The 22,570-nt window shown below is 49.2% G+C and overlaps 1 protein-coding gene across 16 annotated transcripts; it reads right to left on the bottom strand.

Annotated features, from left to right (window-relative positions):
- Positions 1-1,024: 1,024 nt before the first annotated feature.
- On the bottom strand, positions 1,025-16,672 carry Arfgap1 (ADP ribosylation factor GTPase activating protein 1). Of its 16 annotated transcripts, none has more exons than XM_037205473.1 (15): positions 16,532-16,670; positions 15,964-16,139; positions 12,902-12,990; positions 12,338-12,447; positions 11,860-12,031; positions 11,305-11,405; positions 10,483-10,569; positions 9,928-10,024; positions 7,553-7,609; positions 6,529-6,561; positions 5,580-5,609; positions 4,739-4,795; positions 4,221-4,280; positions 3,237-3,313; positions 1,025-2,642 (listed from the first exon to the last, which is right to left on the bottom strand). In XM_037205473.1, exons 3-15 carry the CDS (start codon positions 12,959-12,961, stop codon positions 2,306-2,308), a joined length of 1,278 nt encoding a protein of 425 aa, XP_037061368.1. In that variant the 5' UTR covers positions 12,962-12,990; positions 15,964-16,139; positions 16,532-16,670; the 3' UTR covers positions 1,025-2,305. The 16 variants fall into 16 exon arrangements, with proteins under 16 accessions (XP_037061368.1, XP_037061369.1, XP_028741136.1 ...); XM_037205474.1 differs by having other exon boundaries at positions 3,237-3,307; positions 12,902-12,965; positions 16,532-16,669; XM_028885303.2 differs by having other exon boundaries at positions 12,902-12,965; positions 16,532-16,666.
- Positions 16,673-22,570: the final 5,898 nt, after the last annotated feature.

Here is a 22,570-nt window from a genome sequence, read left to right as displayed (position 1 = left end):
GAGGCCAAGACCAATTTCAGCTAAGCACTAACTCCACCAAGGATACTTGGTGGGAGACCACGCATCAGTATCTGCGTAACTCCTGGCCCTTTAGTGCTACGCATGGACAAGCCCCTCTGTGGGCCATTACTCATACGGGGGGCTCCACACTTCCCCACTGGACAGCTCTTAGCCAAGGACAGGAGGATGGAAGGCAGAGGCCAAGCCAACACTTGCTCCAAGAATGTGGAGTCTCTGGTAAGAGCCCACCAACATGGCCCAGAAATGGCTACCCAAGCCACAAAGCTCAGAGCCAGTCCAAGATACCACCACCTTCTCCTCCACCTTCCAAGCTACCTGACCAACCAGAGAGGCAGCTAGGGCTGCTCAGCGCCTTGCCAGGTCACCTAGGCCCAAACTATCTGACATTAAGTCTAACCAGGCCTATCCTGGAACTGTTGCCTCCCTGAAGCCCAGAAATACACAGCATGTGTTTGTCCACGTATACCAAAGGGAAGGAGTCCTCTAGGGTTTGTGTATGTAGTATATAGTCTGGCAAGTTCCCTACATACAGGCTCCAAAAACCAGCCACAGGCTCTAATACCTTGACCTAGGCCTTACTCACCTTTTTTTTTTTTTTTTTTTTTTTGAGGGGTTGCAGAAGTGGTCTGGAGGGTTCTGAGTTATGTCAGAACAAGCCTCAAAATTTGCAGTTCCTAAACACAGTACCAGAGGAAACTATAGGTAGCTAGGGCCATTTCCCACTCCTCAAAAGGCCTAGAGCAGGCAGCTTCCCAGACCAGAACCAACGCATTTCATCCCCCTTATACAACCCTATATCCACTGAATCACAGTCTCTGCTCTGGGGATATACCAGCACTGGTGTAGGTCTTTCCTCCATGCTCAGGATCGACTTTCTATGTGCTCCCACAAATCCCATCGCTTCTCACCCCAAGTCTCTAACTCTGATCTCATCTACCTGTGGCTGCTCTGTCAGTCATGAGTTCTGGATATCTCCCCTTGCTTTCCTAGCTCAGAGATGTTCTGCGACCTGAATACTTTATTTCTGACCGAGCAGTGTCATATTCACTTGAGGATAAAGCACCTAGGCTCCCCAAACCTAAGGCCTACCAGTTCTGCAGAGAACTATGACTTCCCAAGGCGAGACAAGCACTGGAACCTTAGGGCCCAGACAGCTCAACTCAAACAGGAAACATGACACACACAAACCACACAGAGCTTAGGTCATGCACTGCTGGTCAAACTGAAGGTCAAGACAGGAGTGGGTTTAAGGAGACAGAGACCCAGCTGGGCTCTCCAGCCACAGCACACAGCAGTCACGGAATCCTGGGAGGAAAAGGCTGTCACTCCAAACACTGATAACACATGGGTCTCAACTGCAGTGTTCCACAAAGTCCACAGGGTGGGAAATGGGGCTGTCTGGAGGGACCGCTGCATGCTGAGGAGACATGACCTAGTGTGCTCTGACCCTGAGCACCCTGAGCAGGCTGGAGAAGGCCTGGGCTGTCGTAGACACAATACATGGCAAAATACCAACAGGTGCTCTGCCTGGATGGTCCCCATCAAGATGCCCCAACCCTGGGCAATGTCAGCAGCTCGCCCTCCATGTTCAGGCTCCCCTGGACCAGGGGGGAGTGGCAGACAGGCTGACAGTGCTCCCAGCCCCTTGACTCTCCTCTCCTCCTTTCTGAGCTATCCAGGACTGGCCAAGTTCAAGTCAGGTGTCCAGGGAGGGCCAGAGCCCACGCTGCCATGTGTGGCCATCTGTGGAGAGTTGTCCCATGAGACTGAGGGCTGGACAGGCTGATGCAGGAAAGGCAGAGGGTCACAAAGTGAGTCTCACAGCACAGCCCCAGGCCGTGGACTTAGGTGAGGGTGTCGGTGGCAGTGCGAGCTCCAGTATTGCTTCTGTCATTTCCTCTCCAGCTTTAAGACTCCAGGCATTTTCTTCAAGGAAAAACACAGAACTAGAGCAAACCTTTCAGGTTTTAAAAGACATTTCAACAAAAGCAGAGTCTGGCTTGGCTGACATTGCAGTTCCAGGCTGTGCCATGGCTGCAGAGATGGTGCCTGGGTCCCAAGACCCCAGAGTTCAGGAAGGCTGCTCAGAGGACCCAAGAGGCAGATGGATGACATGTCCTCTGCGGCCTAAGAGAAAGCCACCCCACACCAGGCAGGCAGCACCGACTCAAGTCCTGCCTGAGCTGCTGTCTCCACACTGAGGTCAAACGAAGGAGGAACAAGAAAGGTAAAGTGCAAACACAGCAGTCTCCCAGCAGAGCTGGGCCAAGGTGCAGCAAGGCTCCTACCAGTTCTGGTTGTCCCAGCCCTCGTCAGTGGCCGTAGATGGGGCAGCCTTCTTGGTGGCCTTTGCCCTGACCTCCCCACTGGCTCCCTCCCAGCTCTCCCAGCCATCACTATTGCTGTTCTTGTTGTTGGATGCGGAACCCGAGCCCCAAACATCCCAGCTGTCCGAGCTCCTCCTCCCTGTCGAGGCGTCCGCGTAGGTCCAGCTGTCACTGCTTGGGGACTTGGCCTTGGGGGGCTCGGCACTCCCGAAGGTCTCCCAGAAGCTCTGGTCTATGTTGCTGTTCTGGGAGTTGTCTCCACTGCTGTTTTGGTAGCTGTGGCCCTCTAAGGGTCTATTACAGAGAGGAACAAAATCTCAATAGTTGTCACAGAAAGATACTTGTGCTGCCTGTATCCCTCAAGCTGCCCAATCTGCTCAGGTCTCAGGGGCTCTCTAGAACAAGATTCACCACTTCATAAGCCCAGCCTACATTTGACCAGGGTGTGGCAAATGCCTACAACAGCTCCATGCTCTTCCTAGTCAGACAGGTTGCTGCTCTTCCACGTGCTTCCTAGCCACCCTTGTAGGGTCAGAGTACCCAACTAAGTGACGGACCCTTTTCTCTGAGAGTTAATTTGGCCTTGGTAAGGGTCTACCCTGGTGCTGAGAGCATGGAACTTTTAGAAGGGATCGAGTTCCTCCTGCTACCTCCATCCATATTCCCAACCATCACCCAAACCGTAGGGTATTTACTAGGGCCCTGGGAAAGAGCACGCAGCCTCTGTCCATGAGCCAGGGGCTCTGGTGGTAAGGGTGAAGAGGGCAGTCACTCTGTCTCTAGTAAAGGACGATGTGGACAACACCGGGCAGAGGGTGCTAGGTCAGGCCACCAGCTATCTCTCAGGAGCCCAAAAGACCCAGGGCCTGAGGTGGGGACATGGCCTACCTGTCCGATGTGTCTTCAGCTTTCCCGGAAAAGAAAGTAGTAACATCACGCCATCCCTTGCTGCCAACTCCCTGGACCTACAAGGAGACATGAAAAGAAGCTGGGACCCCACTCTACATAGCACCTCTGGCTCTACAACATGAACAAAAATGGATGTTGCTCTGCTGAGAAGACCTGGACAAAAACCTGGAGGAGTATCCCGTATGGATGCATGCACACATATGTGTACAGTAACACAGCAGCAGTGCTGAAGCAACACTAGTTGTTGGCTGCGTAGTTAGATGCTTACAGCATCTCTCTCTACCTTCTCTGCAGAAGCAGCTCCTGTGATGGGTGGGACAATTCGAAATGGGTAGTAAAAAGCATGGCCTTACACCAGGAGGTGGTGGTGCCCGCCTTTAATCCCAGCACTCAGGAGGCAGAAGCAGACAGATTTCTGTGAGTTTGAGGCCAGCCTGGGCTACAGAGTGAGTTCCAGGAAAGTCAAGACTGTTACATAGAGAAACCTTGTCTTAGAAAACAAAACAAAACAAAACAAAACAAATCATCAAACAAACAAAAACCATGGCATTCCCAATGTCACACTCAATACTTTGAAGGTGTTCAAAAGTTTCAAGCCACCACAGGCCTTGTCTTTACCACTATGCAATGAAGGTCTTCAGGAGGTGTCCTCCATTGCCATCACACTGGGAAATCTGATGACCCCACCCTCATTCCACCAGACTCGGAAGAGGTCACAGGACCAGCAACAGCTAACAAGGGCATTGGCACTTACCGAGGACAGGCCCACAGCAGCCAAGACAGAAAAGAAACACAGGTTAGTGGCTGGCAAGTCCCCAGTAACCAAGCTGTTTCCATATTCCTCAAGCCCCCAGAAATCAGAGGGAGTGGCCACTGCCTCAGCTGGCCCAAGGCCCTGTGGGGCTCCAGTGTCTGGAATATGGAGACTGGCTTTGGCTGTGCAAGTCAGCAGGGTCACCCTACCTTGGATGCCAACTGAGAGACCCCACTGGACACATCATCAAAAATCCTTCCCTCCTTCACCTGCACAATTTAAAGGGCACTGTTAGGAGGACTGAAGTTTCAGAGTACAGAGAGACCTGTCACATTAACTTCCTCAAGTTCTACCAGGAGCCCATCTGGCTTCAGCTTCGTAAGACCTTATCACTACCAAGAGGACCCTGTGCCTTCCTGGAGAAGTCAACTGCTGTCCAGACTCCTGTTGTGAGGAAGGATGGGGACTACTGACTCCTCCCAGGGCTAAGAACGTTCTGAAGATAAGCACCACTGCCTGTGGCCAGGACACTGGGATAAAAAAGAAGAAGAGCAAATTCAGAGACACCCTTGGGAACTAACTGGAGGGACTAAGGAGCCCAAAGCCACCCTCAGACCAGAGAAAATTATAGGCAAGATTTTGCTGATCTCCAATACACCCATTTCCCCAGTCAATAAAGAGCCTCAGTGGTACACACAAGCACCTTAACCATTGGTGCCACCCATACCTTCTCCTGTGCAGGCTTGAGAACATTCTCATTCAGGCTGTGGCCCAACTCCGAAGCCTGTGAAAAGACATACTATGTGAGCTTTACATGAAGCAACATTAGTTGCTGGACAATAAACACAGGACAGCACAAGCTTTGCCAACAGAAAGGAAGGCAGTGGGACGTGGATACACATGGGGAATCAGGGTCATAGAAGTGACACCAGAATGGAAGAACCAAGATATGAAGGAAGCTCCCACACAATGCTGGAAGCAGCTCTGGCTCTAGTCCACAAGTAAGGAGGACAGACATGGACCTGCTCACTGCAGGCACCTCTTCATCCATTTCCTGAAGCGGTCTCTGAACCTTACATGGAAGAAAAGCCTATGTGAGAGGCTCGGTGGAGATGGAGAGAAGGTTGTGGCAGAGCAGTAGCAGACAGTGGGTACAGCTTTTCCTGGTGCCACCATGGTTAATGGCCATGAAGCTTTGAGCCACCTTAGGAATATGACTTGTCTAGACCTTAACCTCAAAACAAGACCAGATAAAAGGCTTGAAGGGGGATAATTCATTAACATAGGAAGGCTCTTTTCCAGTAGGGTGTGATTCCAGGAGTTATCTGGGTTGAGATAATCCATGAAATGAAAACTGAATTAAGCAGCCTTTCTCGCCAGAGCCCACAGGGCCCAAACAACCTTGCTAAGGGAACATCTGGGCTGTGGCTCTTGGGGAAGATGAGCTTCCAGCACCAGCAGGTTAGGAAGGTGACACTGGTAACCAAACACAAAGGGAGACACAGCCAGGAGCAAAGCACATGCTTAGCAGACATGGGGCAGCATGCACCAGTACAAACAGGGTTTACCGGCTCTGATTGCTGCTTGTAACCCCAAAACTTGACCCAGTTGGCATGAAGGCAGTTACAGAGAAAGAGCAGGCAGTGGGAGTCGCATTAGCAATGCCCAAAAGTGCCAGAAAACACACCCCTCACCTTAACTTTTTTCTTTTTTCTTTTTTTAAAGAAAGGTCTCACAATGCATCCATTTAACAATCCTCAGCTACCTGATTGCTGGCATTACAACTGTGTACCATCATACCCTTTTATTACCTGTATCAGAACCACACCAATCTACTTTGGAACCTGGCATCATTATTTCTCTGCTCCAAAATATCACAGTCTAGACTCCATAATATGCCTGAGGAGCCGGAGTCTACCTTAGAAGCTCTGAGGCAAAGCCGGGAAGGCTTCTCCAAGGTGGAAACTAGGGATGCTGGGCTGGAAAAGGCCCTGAGAGGCAGAAATGCATATGAATAGAATGCTGCGGGCCACAAGGACCTAAAACCCTGCCCACCTCACCATGGAGGACAGATGACCAGAGCTCTAAGCATGGCAACTATTCTTATACTCAGCTTAGAAGAAAAGCAAACTGCCAAGCTGAGACTGTCACTGCTGACCACACAAACCAAGCTGCCACGTGGGGATGCAGTGACCCCTTTCCAGCTGAACAGCCCAAGGCTGAGAGCCATGGCCTAGACAATTCTTCCCATATAAGGCAGTTATGGCACAGTGGCTTCATGTCTATCAGTGGCTGTGGTAGATGAGGAAGCCCTGAACACAGGAAGGCCCCTGCTCACAGCAGCTGGAGGCAATAAGGATTCACAGTGACACATGAGGACTGAGGAGGAGGAGGAGGAGGAGGAGGACCTTCTTCACTAGGACCTCAGAACCTGAGCATTTAGCCCAGTATGCTTCCAGACACTGCATATAAGACTGAAGAATTTTAAAACAGAGAATAAAAGCTTCCCCTTTTTACCTTCTGACTTGCTTGGGATCCAAATTTTGTAGCCTAAAAAGGAAAAACAAAAGCCAGCATTTTGTAGTCAAATGTCTTGACCCTGATCATAAGGCTTTATCTATATGGGGCTCAAGTGGAGTTAGTTCCAGAACTCCCTCCTGGCAAGTACCCCGGCAGTCAGCGCCAACCTGGCAACAGTTCTCAGGGACCAGGTTGCCTGGCTTAGCAGATGCTGTAACAGCCCACAAACTGCCGGGATAGGACATGGGCTGAGCAGCCACCCCTCCCCTACTTGTTCAACATGTGGGCAGCACAGTATCTAACTTATCTGGACATAAAGAACTGCTGACACTTGAGAAAAAGTAGGCCTGTCTACAGATGCCCAAGCTGGAAAATAACTACACCTCCCCTGGCCTTTCTAGAGATGAGGAAACACACCTTCTCAGCAGCCAGCATCTTCTCCATGGCAAATGGGCAGGAAGGCAGATACAATGGCTTCCAGCTTGTTTGGGTGGCTATGGGCACTATTGGTCAGGTTCTTGTGGACCAGTGGGCCAGTTTACCTCCATCCCTGTTCCTCGTAATACCATGACCACACAGCCCAACCCAGGCTGAAAGCCTGTATCTTCTGGTTTCTTCCTATCAGTGCTTGCCAACGAATTGCCAGAGTCAGACATGCTCCCTATGCAGCATAGTCTATCCCAACAAGGCCTTTCAAGTTCTTCTCATTGTAAGTAAGACTGAGGGAGAGAAGCTCGACTATCCCAACTCTACTCTTAAGACCTAAAGGCAAAAATTCAGGCACAGGTACCCATCAGCTATTCACTAGTATTGTGTCTGTCTCCACCCACATGAAGTCAAGTCAACTTCTGCAAGTAGTTTGTCCTGACACACACAAACCACCTGCTGCTACAGTAAGTGTTCCTGGGCCATCTTGCAGTGGACAAGGCCCCATGCTTGTATGTTAGAAGGGGGACCATATGTGGAAGGAGCCCAGAACCCTAGGCCAGTGGTGGACAGCATACACCCCAGAGTTACTTACACCCTCCTTCGCTGCAGAAGCAAACTTGCTTGCCCCAGTGGTAAAACTGCTCCAGCCCTGAGAAGACAACAGAGAATGGTGGAGCATGGCTTTCCTAGACCTTGTACATGACATACTCTTGACACTTAGCACAGCAAGGCTCCACAGAAGGCACATCAAACACCGCTATAGCTCTGTGACCAGCCAAAGGCAGCCGAGTGCTGTAGTATCCACAGTCCCCTTGCCAGCTGCAGCATACAGAACACTTGCGTGCTGTCCTTCCCAAGAGGAAGGACTCAAACACCAACCACAGCACAGGATGGCTACCAGGCCTCTTGGGCAGATATAAAAGGTGTCAGCAAAGCTGCACTCACTTCTTTCCTTACTCCTTCCTGCCTCCCAGAGGAGCAGACAGTGGTGGGAAAAGGCCTTCCTCTAAATTCAAAGTTATTTCCTCACCAATACCTTCCAAAGTAAATTAAAGCTACTTCAATATAAAAACATCTCACTTAAACCACAACTGGCTTTTGTCCCCATAAGATAGTGCAGAGAAACCGATATACTTTAGGAGACATCTATATTCATTGGTGTTCCTTAGAAAAGGTCATCAGCACAAGACAGGGAATACAGCTTGCAAATAATGAGGAGGGGCTTTAAATAAAGCTCTACAGGGCCTGACATGGTGGAGCACACCTTTAACCCCAGCACCTGGGAGGCAGAGGCAGGTTGATCTCTGAGTTTGAGGCCAGACTGGTCATGAATGAGTTGTCAAAAGAGAGAGAGAGAGAAACACCTCTCAATAGCAATATGCTTTATGATAAAAGCCTGCTTTTCTGTCCTAAAGAAGACCCAGTGTGATAGCAGGAAAATGACTGTCACTGCCACAGTCCTACAACGACACTCCCTGGGGGCAAAGAGGCAGTTTAAAGCAAATCTTTGGTTTTTGAGACAGATTCTCACTATGTAGGCCAGGGTGGCTCACTGCAATCTTCCTGCTTCAGCCTCCCCAGGGCTAGGGCTACAGGGGTGCATTACAATTCGACTTCAGTTTTAAAACGATTTTTGAGCCAGGCCTGGTGGCTCATGCTTGTAATCCCAATATGAAGGAGGATGGAGCAGGCAAAACATTGCAAATTTGAGACCAGCTTGGTCAACATGAGTTCAAGGAGGCCACACAGAGCTATAGGCAAGATTCTGTCTCAAAAAAAAAAAGTAAAAGATTCATACATTCATGATACAAAAGAATGCTGGTCTTTCATCTGTGCCTGTCAGTCTAGACTCCAGTGCACATGGAGAGCAGCAAAGATTTCTGCATTCTGTCCCTTTTCACAGTAAGCATTTATTCCTCTTATGCATTGTGCTTATTCATTTGTATTTTGAAGATCCGATATCAATATAAAAAGCCTTCCCTCCTCTTTTTTTTTGAGACAGGGTTTCTCTGTGTAGTTTTGGTGCCTGTAGCCCAGGCTGGCCTCGAATTCACAGAGATCCACCTGCCTCTGCCTCCCGAGTGCTGAGATTAAAGGCCTGTGCCCGGCGTCTTTCCTCTTTCTTATTAGTTTGTTGTTGTTGTTTTTGTTTTTCAAGACAGGGTTTCTCTGTGTAGCCCTCGTTGTCCTGGAACTTGACACTGTGCCCTGTGTCCTGGAACACAGGAGGCACTCTAGACCAGGCTAGCTTTGAACTCAAGAGATCTGCCTGCCTCTGCCTCCCAAGTGCTGGGATTAAAGGTGTGCCCTACCACATCTGGCCTATTTCTTCCTCTTTTCATTTGCAGCATCCAGGAATGGATGTATCATCTGATATTTAACGCAGCCCCTGCCAGCCCTTCAGGATGCTTGCATTTATGATTACTACAGAACACAGCACTGCAATGAACAAAAGTAGCTTTAAAAAGATTAGTTTCCTTGGAAAAGCAAGCCTAAGACACCACACTCTGAACTTCTGACCTAGAGCTTCCAAGTTGCCTTGAAAGCAGACAAATGGCCCCAAACCCAAGCATCACACTCCAGCAGAATGCCAGAACCTTGGGCAGTCTCTGCTTGGGGCATCACTTCTTCACTAACTGTGTGAGGCTAGGTTGGCCTTCCACTGAACTCAGGACATAACCTGGAGATAAGAACTACACAGGCTCCATAGAAAACTTTTAGTGCTTTGAGGTAATCTACCTTGGTAAATTTGAAATACATGTTTTATGGTCAGAATAAGTAAGTGGCTGCATACATCTGGGATATGAATAAAAGGCCATTTTTTAAAAGAACCATTCACTGAAAGTAAACAAGAAGGGGCCTTTAATCAGATCAAAGGGTATGTGCATGAAGGCTCCTCCTTGTCTTGGCACTAGACAACCCCTCTGGCTAAGCCTGCCACAGGAGGCACTCTGCAGGTCTCCTTACCGAGTACAGGGATGACATGGCATTGTTGAGGAAGTCGTCTTCTCTCTTCTGAGGTGGCACTGTGTTCCCAAACCCTACGTAGCGATTCTCCTGAGCCCTGAGAATAAACAGACATCACTAGCCACAGCCATGAACAGGCCAGCAGGAGAGGTGCCTCCTCCCTCTCACAGGACATACTGCATTCTGCACAATGGGAACAGGAACTATACAGATACTTTTTACCACATGACCTGAGGTTCCTCAGCAAGACCCAATCCCAATAAGTGGGGTTATTGGAAAGCATCATTTATAGGCCAGGGAGATTCCAGGAAGAAAATGCATCATCTTTAATATTAGGGTTTCTTCATATTCAAAACCTCCACTCAAACCTGGGCCATCTTGGGGCTTACCGTAAGTGAACCCTGGATTACACACACTATGAACACATATAGAAGGAGTGGGCCCAGCTTACCCTAAAGGAAAGAGCCCCAACCCAACGGAGTAAACCCCTGCAGAGTGGTCTGTCAAAGATGCCCTCAGCTGCCTGTTTGCTATCCCTGGCTTGAGAGGCCTTACCCCTGATAGGAGCCCAGGTCATCATTCAGCCAGTCTTCAAAAGCCTTGTCCCCAGAGGCAGTCACATTCTGTGGCTGGCCAGAGGGTCTGAAATAGAAAGTTAAAGGCCAGTAAGGCCTTGACAACACCAAATGAAACCACAGTCTTTGTGACATTTCATATCATATAGGGGGGTTAAGCATCAACCAGCTCTGACCCACAGGCTGCTCAGCCACATCTGAGTACAATGGTTCTCTGCCCCAGTCTAATAGCAGCTGACAGTGAATTCTGCACTTGCCAGGAAGGGCTCAGAGCTGGGAAAGAAGACTGAAGCCATCAGTGGTGCTAGGACCTTCTGATCAAGTCCTGCAGGACCTGGGAGTGGAGGATGTGCTGTCATTTAGTACACAAAGTCATCTCCTGTGCCTCGTCCATCTTACACCAGCCTCCAGAGGGGACACTCTTCACAGTGGAACTTGGTGCGCACAACAGGGATCTGTACCATCCTGGGGCCTATTCTATGGTATAACCATATGGCAAAAAAGACACAACCCACATCCCCACAGGTACTGTTCACAGGGTTGTACGACACACACATAGGGTTGTATGAATCAACCCTCCTGCAGAACAGGTTGAGATGCTACTTCTTATTTGGGGTAAATTTTTATTAGAAGTTTGCACTGTTTCAGAAATGTTAAAAAGCTACTTTTCACTGACTTCTGGGAATAGCTGACAATTGGAGCTCTTTCCACAAGTGGAGGAAATGAGGTCTCTATGGGAATCCTAAGCCACCACTAACTCGAGGGTGAAGCTGAGATCTGACCAGCAGGTCAGAGGAGCTACCGGTGAGCAGTGGACTGCAGCATCTTGGGCTGAGGTGGGGTCCAGTTCTGTGCAGGCGATGACTCCAGAGACCACTCTCTACCTTCTGCCAAAGTAGCCACCTAACAAGATGACACAAGACATAAGGGGATATACTCAAGCATGTCCAACTCTACAAGCCAGTACCACAAAGCCATGAACCAGGGCTCTTAGGACAATGAGAGTGTCAGTGACCTACTGGCCACTATGGCTGCAACTTTAGATGCACAAGGACTCATTAATTTGAACCTCAATCTGAGGAAGGCCAAATTCTCAGAGGGTCTGCAAAATGAGCTAGTCTAAGGCACTATGATCACATAGGTCGTTTTTATTACCTGTGGGCAAGAAAAGCCTACCCTAGGTTTAGTAAAGGCCACTTGTCCTTGTCTGTTCTTGGACAGTACATGGCCTCTACAGATGTTGAAAGTGACAAAAGAAACCTGTCTCTCAAAGCCACTAAAGCCAGATTCTGGCCACTATGGAAATGTGTGCTATGCATTCACCTCTGTGTATGAAGCAAGCTAGATTAGCCCTTACCTTATCCCTAAAGAGTGCTGCGGCTCTGCTGCTATACTTGTCCTGCAAGGACCAGTCAGGCTCATAGTCCTCTTGTGCCTCCAGGAATTCTCGGAACTTGGCATTCCCACCAGCCTTCATCTTCTCAAGCTCGATGTCCTTCCATTTGTCCATTGTAACAGAGCGTACAAAGCTAGAAACCAAATATCTGATCTGATTACCAAGTATGAGGGGCCCCAAGTAGCCTCCCAACCTAAGATCACATCCTGAGCTAGATACAAGTGCTCCCTTTATTGAGGCAGAAGCCAGAAGAAGCTTCATGGAAGCAAGCTGGACAACAGCTGATAATCTTGGCAGGGGTTAGTGGAGTGAAGACCATCTAACAAGGTGGAAAACAGCTCCCTAACATCCTGCCAGACAGCAGTTTGGGCAGCAGGCCCCACAACACGAAAAGTAGGATAGATGCAGGATGTGCAGGGCTAACTGGCGGGACACTGACCTGAGGTGCACCCCAAGCCCACGGTGTCTCCCAGAGCATTCCAGGCAGATCCAGATGCCGTAAGTCACGCTGACCCACTGAGGATTGAATGCACCACACTCAAAGCAAACCTGCAAAGGGAGGCCACACGCAACTCACCAGGCAGCTCAGGGTGGGGTTAGGACCCCAAAGACGCCCCAAAAGGATGCAGAAGAGGAGCAGGCCACATGTGCAAAGACTGAACTAAAGAGCTAGTACCAATAAGCCGGACAGGGCTGCTCAGGGTGGTCAAAGGATGTGGGTTCAGAGCAAAGCTGGAGGTGGCAGAAGCTGCCTAGAAACTGGCATACAGATAAAAACCTCTCATAAGAGAAACGTTCAGAAAGGAGACCGGGCATCCTCAGCATAGCCTGAGCAGCGTGACAGAAGTCCCATTCCCTACAGCCACATGAGTGAGCACTAAGAACAGCCGGCTGCTCCGCTATGACATGATCAGTCTCTCCAAGGAGGGACATAACCATAGCCTCATCTGACACCAAGACATTCACCAGTCTACCCAGGCCCAGCCCAAAGGTTCACACTCACATTGTTCTCATCCTGTGCTCTGACTTCTTTAAGTACTTTTCTGGTTCTTGGGCTGGCCATGGTACTGCAAGGAGGAAAACAAATCCTTACTATAAGAGAAGGAAAAATGAATTGGCAGTGCAATAACATGGCATAGTGATGACTTCTTTATAACATCTGCCACAAAACTGCTGATCTGACAGTGGTAGTCCTATACAGTACAGGAGCCACTTACCAAGGAGGCACTTCATATGGGAGGAGGGAATCTCAGGCTACAACCAGCAGTAAGAAATCAGGAATGAAGTACAAGTTCAGTCCACTCTGTGCCACCAGGCAGCATACTGGCTAAAAAGCCCTGTCATTTGGTGATAAAACTCATAAGGAGTAACACATGAAGATTAGCAACTAAATCTGCTTCCCCACTAAAAAGGGCAGCTCACTGATGGAAGAGAGTATTTTGTACTTCCTACCTCTCTGCCAGCTCTCCAAGTTGGTGTAGGAAGCCCTCAGGCTGCAACAAGGGCCAAGGAAGTATTCCTGGCAATGGTGTTAGTCTGTAAATAGGTCCTCTATGAGGACATCCTGACAGATAAATGTGAAATAATAGGATACAACAACGACCACAGACCACTGCCTGGTGCCTTTGGTGGGAACAGAAATAAGGCTCAGCTAAAGAGAAAAGCTCACTTCCTTTTTTAATATTCTCTCTTCGTTTGTACCTGTCCATCTACATGTATGCCTGTGTACACATGTGGAGACCAAAGGAGGACACAGGTTGTCTCTTCAGATTTCCATCCTATGTCCTTGGGATACTGAACTTGGAGCTCGGCTGAAAACAAGCTCCCACAATCTTCCTATTTCCGTCCTCCAATGCTGGGGTTACAAGCATGTGCAGCCCTGCCTGGCTTTTATGTAGGTACTGGAGATTTGAACTCAGATCTTCATGCATACACAGAAAGTGCTCTTACCCCTGAACTGTTTCCCTAATCACTATTCTTTTCTCATATCCGCCAGTTTCAGCAATGTTTAGCTTTAACTGGTGGTCCATTTAATTCAAGACTAAAAAAATAAAGCAAAAGCAACAGACTGTGCCAACCACAAGGCTGGGTGTAAACTAATCCCATTGTTATTGCACATAACAGCACTGAGGGGACTTGAGGCAGGACCTGGGCCTCTAGCCATCCCCCTTGCCAGCCCACCAGTCAGGTGTGGTCTTTCCAGAACTCATCCATTGCAATGGACCCATGCTGTTTCCTCTAATTCACAGGGCAAACACATTTAAAAAACAGGTGAGCACTCTAACAAAAGCTACAGGTTTTCAGTGTTTCACCTTGCTACTTACTTGCTGTTAAGACTGAAAATGACCATTTTCTATTCATGTGGTTCACATTTAAAAAAAAAAAAAGCCTCTGTCCTAGATCCCATATTTCATTTTGAATTTAAGTCTGAAGAAACATGGTGTTCAGTAAAGGGAATCTTGACTCTCAACCCACCAATTCTCCTGCATCTTGAAATTTCTATCTTTTAGCATGACTAGGATCCCCTTTTTTCTGATGTTAGGAAATATCTGTTTTCTGTAACTGTTTGAAACTAAATCCTAGTTCACTCTAGCTTCCTTTTACTGTATTAACTACATGTTAGAATGGCACCCTAAAACCACGAACACACAAATGCAGACTCCTGCATGTAGGACTCGGGCCCTGGCATGACTCATTCAGACAGAACAGTTAGCACCCCAATCATCTACTCATGCACACCCCCAGACAGTTCAGAGCATTTGGGAAGACAGAGGTAGATCTGAGTTTACAAAGCCCTCTGCATTCTTCTCCAGTAGCTACATGAACAGCCATCACCAAGACCAATGCAAGTTTCTGTACTCAATCTCAATATTCAAAGCACTGTGTCTGCCCTCAGAGGCTCACAACTACACAACAGAGGCAAACAAAGGCAAGAAGTCAGCATCTCATGACACAACTCTGCACTTCTCACTGTGTAAAATAAATAAAGGACAGTCGCAGCCACAGGACAAAGTAGATGATGTGGCTTGGATTTTGTTTGTTTTTGAGACAGGGTCTTTCTACATAGCCTTAGCTGTCCTGGAACTCACTATGCAGACCAGGCTGGCCTCAAACAGAGATCTGCCTGCTTCTGCTTCCCAAGTGCTGGGATTAAAGGTGTGCACCATCATCCCTGGCTTGGTTTGGATTGAAGGAACTCTCCTGTGTGGCAAACTTTGGGTATTAGTGAGTAATTACTTATCTTAAATGTTGTTTAATAACATGAAAACAAGTATCTCCTCACTTTCACCAGCCTAAATATGGCTCAAAAAAGGTTCAAGAATCCTTTTTTTAAAAACATTTCTTTCTTAGGTGTGTGTACAATGTGTCCACAGTACATGCCTAGAAGCCTAGAAGGTGGGAGTCTGCTATTTACTTCCACCATGTGAGTTCCAGGGATCAAACTCTGGTACTCAGTCTTGGTGGCAAGTACCCTTACCTGGTAATCCATCTCTCACCCAGCCCTAAGAATTCTTAAAGCTGAAATAAAAAACGACAAAATACTCTTCCTTCAAGCAGACATAACCAGTAAATACTGAAGCAAATAAGGATATTTTTCAGACTTTACTAAGCTACATGTCACACTACAGAGCATTTGGTTCTTAAAATGGGACATGATGAACCTTTGAGGTCGAAAGGGACACCTGGGAACATAGCGTGGCCCAAGGTTACACTATGGGTGACAAGGAGAAATACTAATTGTCTTTCTCAGAACTGCTCAAAGCACACAAAGAACCCATGTCTAAGGTATGCTTCTTCGCTCTGAAGAACAGGTGGTTTCGGAACATCACCTTGCCCAGGGCTGTAGGCAGGGCTCCGTTGCTGCGAACACAGCACAGCAGAAATAGGAAGCCTGAAACGGAGTGGATTATTTCTGACGTGTGGTGCCAAAGAGGGCAATCATAAGCACATCCTTCTAAACCCAGTAAAACTGAGAAAAGATTTAGAAGGCTGGTCCTTTGGGGGTTTTATTGTTGGTTTGTTTTGTTGTTGGTTTATTTTTTCCACTTTCGGCAAAGTACTCACTTTAAAGGCCAAGAAGGAAAATGATCAACAAGCTGAGGCTAGGCTTCCTGGCACCTCTGGACAGAATCTTCTTTCGAAGTGAAGAGTAGCGGCCCTTTCCCGGGTAACTGGGCTGTGCAGAACCGGTCTGCGCCCGAGATCGCCGAGCGACCACGTAGATCCGGGTAACCGCTAGGCTGAAGAGAGGCAGGCTCAGAGGCCGAGGGGTCTGGACCGCCGCGGCGAGGAGGTCCGCTCACGCAATGGGGCGGCCGCTGGGGACCGAGAAGGGCAGCCTCACACAGGGATCCTGGAGTTTGGGGTCCCAGGAACAGGAACGTCACGGGTCGGGGGACTGGAGAGTCCGGGGCCAGGAAGCTAGGGAATGGGAGGTAAGGGGCGCGGGAAGAACCGGGAGCCGTGGAGTCAGGGATGAAGACTGGGGGCGTCGGACAGTCGGAGTGTTAGGGGACCAGGGCCTAGGGGCGCAGTATCAAGGATTAGAGGACCAGGAACCCGGTAAACTGAGAACCGGAAGGTCATGGAACTGAGGGTCCGCGGGTCCCGGGTGTCCGGGCCGCGAGCTCACCTGCTGCCCTCAGGGGGTCGGGTCCGGCCGAGTTGCCAAGCTGGACTAGGTGCTCAGATTCCCCTACCAGCCGCCAGCAGCTTCCGGCTACGTCGAGCTTCGAAAGGACTCATGGGAGGCCTGCGAGGTGGTACTTCCGCTTCCGTGCGCAAGCCCTGAAGCGGGGCTTTCTTCCGGTCCAGCCCCTGGGCCTGGCGCCGAGTTTGCTGGGGCGCTCCGGCGTGGGCGGTGCCGCATAGCAAGGCAGAGCGGATGGATCCGGGTAGCGGTCACGGCAATCGGGCTTCTGGGAAATCCACGATGCCGACCGAGGCTGGACCAGAGCAAAGAACTGCCCGCGGCCACTGTCAACTCGAACCGCGGACTCGTGGTTTAAAAATAGACTTGGGCCGGCTGTTCTGGTCAAATCACTTGGGTTAATTGCTGGTGGTTTTTAGTTTTGTGTACACTTTGGGCCTGTCTGTGCCATGTATTCCTCCCTCGTCGACTGCTTGACTTTCTGTTCTTGTTTTGTTTTTCGAGATGGGGTTTCTTTATAACCTTGGCTGTCAGCCTGGCCTCGAACTCAGAGATCTGACTGGCTTTGCCTCCCGAGTGCTGGGACTTAAAGGCGTGTGCCACCACCGCCCGCGTTGTTCGACTTTCAGATTGACCAAACCAAACCAGACTTACCTGCAACGAAACGTACAGTGAGGCATTTTGTCAAATACATACGGTTGGTACCCGTACCACCGTCAGGGGTAATGCGTCCCTTCTTCCATCCACTGTTGGAGTTTCTGTCACAGGTTCAGAACTTTGTATAAATAGAATAACGAAAAATGTAGTGTTAGATGACTTAACCAGAGCCCCATTTTGTGGCTTGAGACAGGCTCTCACACTGTAGCCCAGTTTAGCTTGAAACTCCAAGACCTTCCATGGCAGTATTTTCTTCCACAGACTCTCAGGAGACTGGGAAGAGGAGCTGTTTCTCATGAAACCCGAAATGGGCTGACCTGCCCCCTGGAGGCCAGTCAGGGCTACATGCTTCCTGAGTTCTGTGACAGACAAAAGTGTAGGGTGCAGACCTGGGCTGCTCCCACCCACGGCCTTCAGGTCAGGCTGGCTGAAATGCTGCTTGGCCGGCGGGAACCTTGGCCAGTGTAGGTTGTGGTTCTCAAGCTATCCCCATCCTGACCAAGTCATCTCTTCCTGTTTGTGTTTGCTAGTTTTGTGTCAGCTTGATACAAACCAGTTATTTGAGAGGAGGGAGCCTCAATTGCAAACATGCCTCCAGAACAGCGGTTCTCAACATTCCTAATGCTGCGAACTTTTAGTATAGCTTCTCATGTTGTGGTAACTCCCAACCACAAAATTATTTTGTTGCTACTTCATAACTGTAATTTGGCTACTGTTAAGAATTGTAATGTAAATATCTGATATTCAACCCCAAAACAAAGGGATCACAAACTGCAGGTTGAGAACTGATGCTCTAGAAAATCAGCTGTAATCAGGCAGGCCTGTAGAGCATTTTCTTAATTAGTGATTGATGTGGAAGGGCCCAGCCCATTATGAGTGGTACCACCCTGGGCTGGTGGTCCTGGGTGTATAAGAGGCAGGCTGAGCAAACTATGGGGAGCAAGCCAGTAAACAGCTTTCCTTCATGGCCTCTGCATCAGCTCCTGCCTCCACATCCCTGCCCTGTTTGAGTTCTTCTCCTGATTCTCTTGAATGATGATCAGTGATGTGGAAGCTAAGCCAAATAAACCCTTTCCTCCCCGAGTTGTTTTTGGTCACTTTTGTCACAGAAATAGTGGCTAACCCTAAATAAAACACTGCTCCAGGAAGCACTAGTGCTAGTGCTTAAACAGCTCAAATGTGAGAGCCCTCGCGTGTTAATGTCACTCTGAAACATTCTCCATAGTGGGCTCATCCTGATCTCTGAACTGGGATGTTTCCCACCAGCATACAGTAAACATGTAGCCCTGACTGGCCTCCAGGGGGCAGGTCAGCCCATTTGGGGTTTCATGAGAAACAGCTCCTCTTTCCAATCTCCTGAAAGTCTATGGAAGAAAACACTGCCATGGAAGGTCTAGATAGTTCTGGCCAGCCACCAGGATTGGGAGGCAAAGAGTGGATGTAAGGAGGACTGGGCGGGTGCAAGTGGCTTAGGCCCCAGACATGGAAGGCTCTTGCCTTGTGTAACAACTGGAGTAAACTGACAAAGAAGATCCTGGTGACAAGAGGCCATAGTAAGGAGCCTGCTTGGCCTGAGCTGGGGCCCTTCCAGCCAGAGGGCAGAGCTCAGCCCTGCCATGTCAGGCCTACTGAGGAATTCAGAGTTCACAAAAGTAAAATAGTGGGCAATCCTGAGTCCTCATTACTGGACCTGTTATTTATCTCCAATTGCAAGTGTACCATACAGATAACACCCTGAAACAGACAGCAGAGTAAGCACAAGGCCTCTGCAGGTCACTGCCAGCCCCTGTGCAGAATTGGAAACCCAGGGTCTATACCTACATCCTCTGTAATGTACTCACCATGGGCCTTCTGGGTGCCCATAGCATATAGCATCTTTCTCCAGAGAGCCGGCCTCTGGTCTCTAGAGAACATATGCCAGTCCTTAGCCAGCACCCAAGAGGTGAGAACACAAGTGCCCCCTCCTCCAGTGGTGAGCAGGGTTGGGTCAATTGAGGCTTATCTCCATCCAAGGACATAACCTGCTGCGGCATACCCTCCTTTCTCCTGGGAGCCTCCTACACCCTCTTGAAGTTCAGATTGTTCCCAGTGCCTAGTGTAGTAGTTACAGCCTCCCTCTGCTGGTGTCATCAAGCTCCTGTCTTTGCTGTGTGCTAGGCAGAGCTGTACCACCTCCCAGTGAATATTTTACTTTGTTTTTAAGTGAGGCTGAAGCTAGGCAGCAGGCATTAGCAGTTGTATACCCACTGAAACCTCTGCTTTCCTGGTGTGTGTGTGTGTGTGTGTGTGTGTGTGTGTGTGTGTGTGTGTGTTTCTGTTGATAGCCTGCCTCCTCCAGATCCTTCCTGAATCAGGAGAGAAGAATGTGAGATGGCTCAGGTCCACCCAGATAAGGCTGCTGCAGTGTGGAGCAGCCATGATGGAGAGGGCCTGGGGTTGGGACAGAGGGAACTAGAGGACGGTCAGAGCAGGCGACACTGCAAGGTCAAGAAGCCATGAGAGCTTCGGAAGTGCAACTGTCCTTAGCAGTCTTGGGCCATCTTCCATCCTAACCCTCCAAGGAACCTGCAGCTGTGTTGAATCACATTTGGTCACAGTATCTAAGAATATGCCAGGACTGGCCAGCTCCTCAGATTAGAGGCTTGATGGTTCAGATCTCAGGACTGTAAGGGTCAGGACCTAAATACTCCCTGTGCCTTAGCCCCTCCCATCCCTCTCTTAGATGAGATTCTTCATCTAGTTGCTAGAAACAGAAACCCAATCTTAAATGGTGGACACAACAAATGCACTAATTCAGATGAAAGCTGGCCATGGAGAGCAGACAGTCCACAACCTCAGTGCAGAGCTGCCTCTGTGCTCCTTTCCTGCACACTTTCCCTGCACGGTGGGGGTGCTTTTAACTCTTTGTGTCACCAGATCCAGTAAGTCTACAGCCTTCCTGAGGAAAACATTGGTGACAGACTGGTGGGACTTTGTTAGTCTTTTCTGTTCTCTACATGTGTCTTAGATTGGGCTATTCTCCTTCAGATCCAACCATGGGAGAGCACGTGCTAGACTCTAGCAGCTAGAGGTTTGTAGATCTAGATTTTGGTAACAGCATATGCACATATATCAACTGTCCTGCATGTGTACAGGAGTCTCAGTGTGAGAGCCTCTGAACGCCCTTGTTCCAGAGACTACTGCCTGGGAGGAGGAATGGCCGAGGTGTGGTAGCTGCACCTTGCCCTGTCCAGGAGCTGAGAGAGAAACAGGATACTGACTCTTGGCTGAAGGAATGGGAAGCTTGCTGGAGGCCAGAAGGCCCAGGAAGACTAGTTGATAGGAGAGTTGGAGCCATGACTTCAGACTTGGTTATATCCAGACCTAGGTACCCAATACCAAATCCATGAGCCTGGAGTTGGCTTACAGAGAAAATACAGGACTAGTGCCAGATCTGTGAAGAAATAGAGGCCCCACAGGATGAGACCCTAGAAGAGACCCTAGGGACTGTGGAGTTAGTAGGTAGAGGAATTGGTGCCCACAGGGAAGCTGAGAAAGGAGCCAGTGTGGCCAGAGGGGACTTGGGATAGTCAACAAAGGACTCAAACCTACCCCAAGACCAACAGGACCAGTGGGTAGAGATCAGGCTATAAGAGGTCCACACAGGCCATCTAACCAAGGCTGGCACCCACCGTGGTGTTGATCAGATGAAGGCCTGTAAGCTGACAGGCCCAGACAAGTGAGGTCTGTCCCTAAGATAAGGTATGGGCTGTGCACCTCTTTTCTGGGTATGTGCTAGAGTGGCCTTGGCACCTCCTGGCTACTCTCTGTCCTAGTCCGGACTCCCAGGGGCCTTGGGATGTTCTCTTTAGCACAAAAGTGCAGTCTGTGTCCAGCTCTGGAGTTGAAGAGGCCTGGTGTCAAATATTGCCTCTGTCATTTGCAGGCTCCAGGCAAGTCACTTAGGATGAAGCTCCGGTGGAAGAAGATACAACACTAATCCACAAGGGCTTTGCCGAGTGGTGGTGGTGCACACCTTTAATCCCAGCACTCAGGAGGCAGAGCCAGGCAGATCTCTGTGAGTTCGAGGCCAGCCTGGTCTACAGAGTGAGTTCCAGGAAAGGTGCAAAGCTACACAAAGAAACCCTGTCTCAAAAAACCAAAGAGCTTTTAAGGTGTGGTCACAGAAGGCTGAATTAGAAGGCTCTGGCCTGAGAAATGGGATAGCATTCTGTAAAAAGGCTCTTGTCCTGCTGTCTGCCCCTAGGCAAGGTTTCAACAGGGGCCTGCTGGAAAGCAGTGGCCACACCAAACACAAATTCTAATGAAGCTAGATCTTGAACTTCCCACTTCCTGAACTGTAAATAACAAGCTTCCGTTCTTTATAAACTACTCTAGCTCGGGTCTTTTGTCTCAAACATTGGTTTTTTGTCAACATTTAGGGATCATGTTATGGGCTCCATCGTGAGAGACAGCTCAACAGGAAGAAACAGAAGTGGGGGCAGAGGAAATCTGTATAGGATGCACTGAAGGGGAGCAGCTGCTAGCCTCAGGAGAGGGCAGAGGGATCCAATGGGGCCTGCAGCTGGCTTTTGATCCCTTTGAGTTTGTTTAATAAAGCTAATGTTTGAAAGCTTGTGAGAAAAATATCAGCCTCGCCTGCCTCTGCTTTGCTCTGCTCTTTGATCCATGAGTTTCTAATACTAAAGATGAGATCCCAAGACATCCTGGTCAGATCCCTGGCCTTGGGCTCCTATGGAAAAGTTCTCAGAAACCCAGGTACGTGGCCACAGGGAAAGGTCTTCTCCCTCATGCTGTTAGACTCCAGGCATGGGCCCTTCTGCTGCAGGGAGTCCTAGTTTCCCAGAAATTAGTTGACTTTTACAAAGGATAAATGGGCACACATCTATTAACCCCAGATAAAGTACCAACTACAGACCAAATAAAAAATTCCATCTAGGTCTAGCTTAATTAACAAGTGAGCTTATAGGGTTTACTTACAGAAGCGTAAGTGATGGGCTGCTTACAGGACCAGGGTGATTCAAACGCAGCTACATTCACAGAAAAGTCCTCCTCAACATGACTGCTCATGCATGAGCGCTGCACCCAGAGAGTTCACTGCACAGCTTGCAGACAGCTTCCTGGGAGAGTCTCCTCAACTCAGCAACTGTTGCTTATGTAACCTTGGGGAGTGCCTTTGTGGATCTGGAAACATTCTGAGCTTCCTGAGCCTGAAAAGTGGCATGTGCTTCCTCTTCACTCCAGGAGAGAACGTTTCAATTTAGAGGAAATGGGTCCCAGGCTTAAGGCTTCCTCTGTAGCTGATCATGCTGTCTGACACCCTAGTGAACTATCAGAAGTGACTGGCCTCATCTGGCTTACCTT

The sequence above is a fragment of the Peromyscus leucopus genome, chromosome 4 (assembly GCF_004664715.2).
Source record: "Peromyscus leucopus breed LL Stock chromosome 4, UCI_PerLeu_2.1, whole genome shotgun sequence".
NCBI lineage: Eukaryota > Metazoa > Chordata > Mammalia > Rodentia > Cricetidae > Peromyscus > Peromyscus leucopus.
Note: the sequence above shows the minus strand (reverse complement) of the source record. Positions and strands in the feature narration are given on the sequence as shown.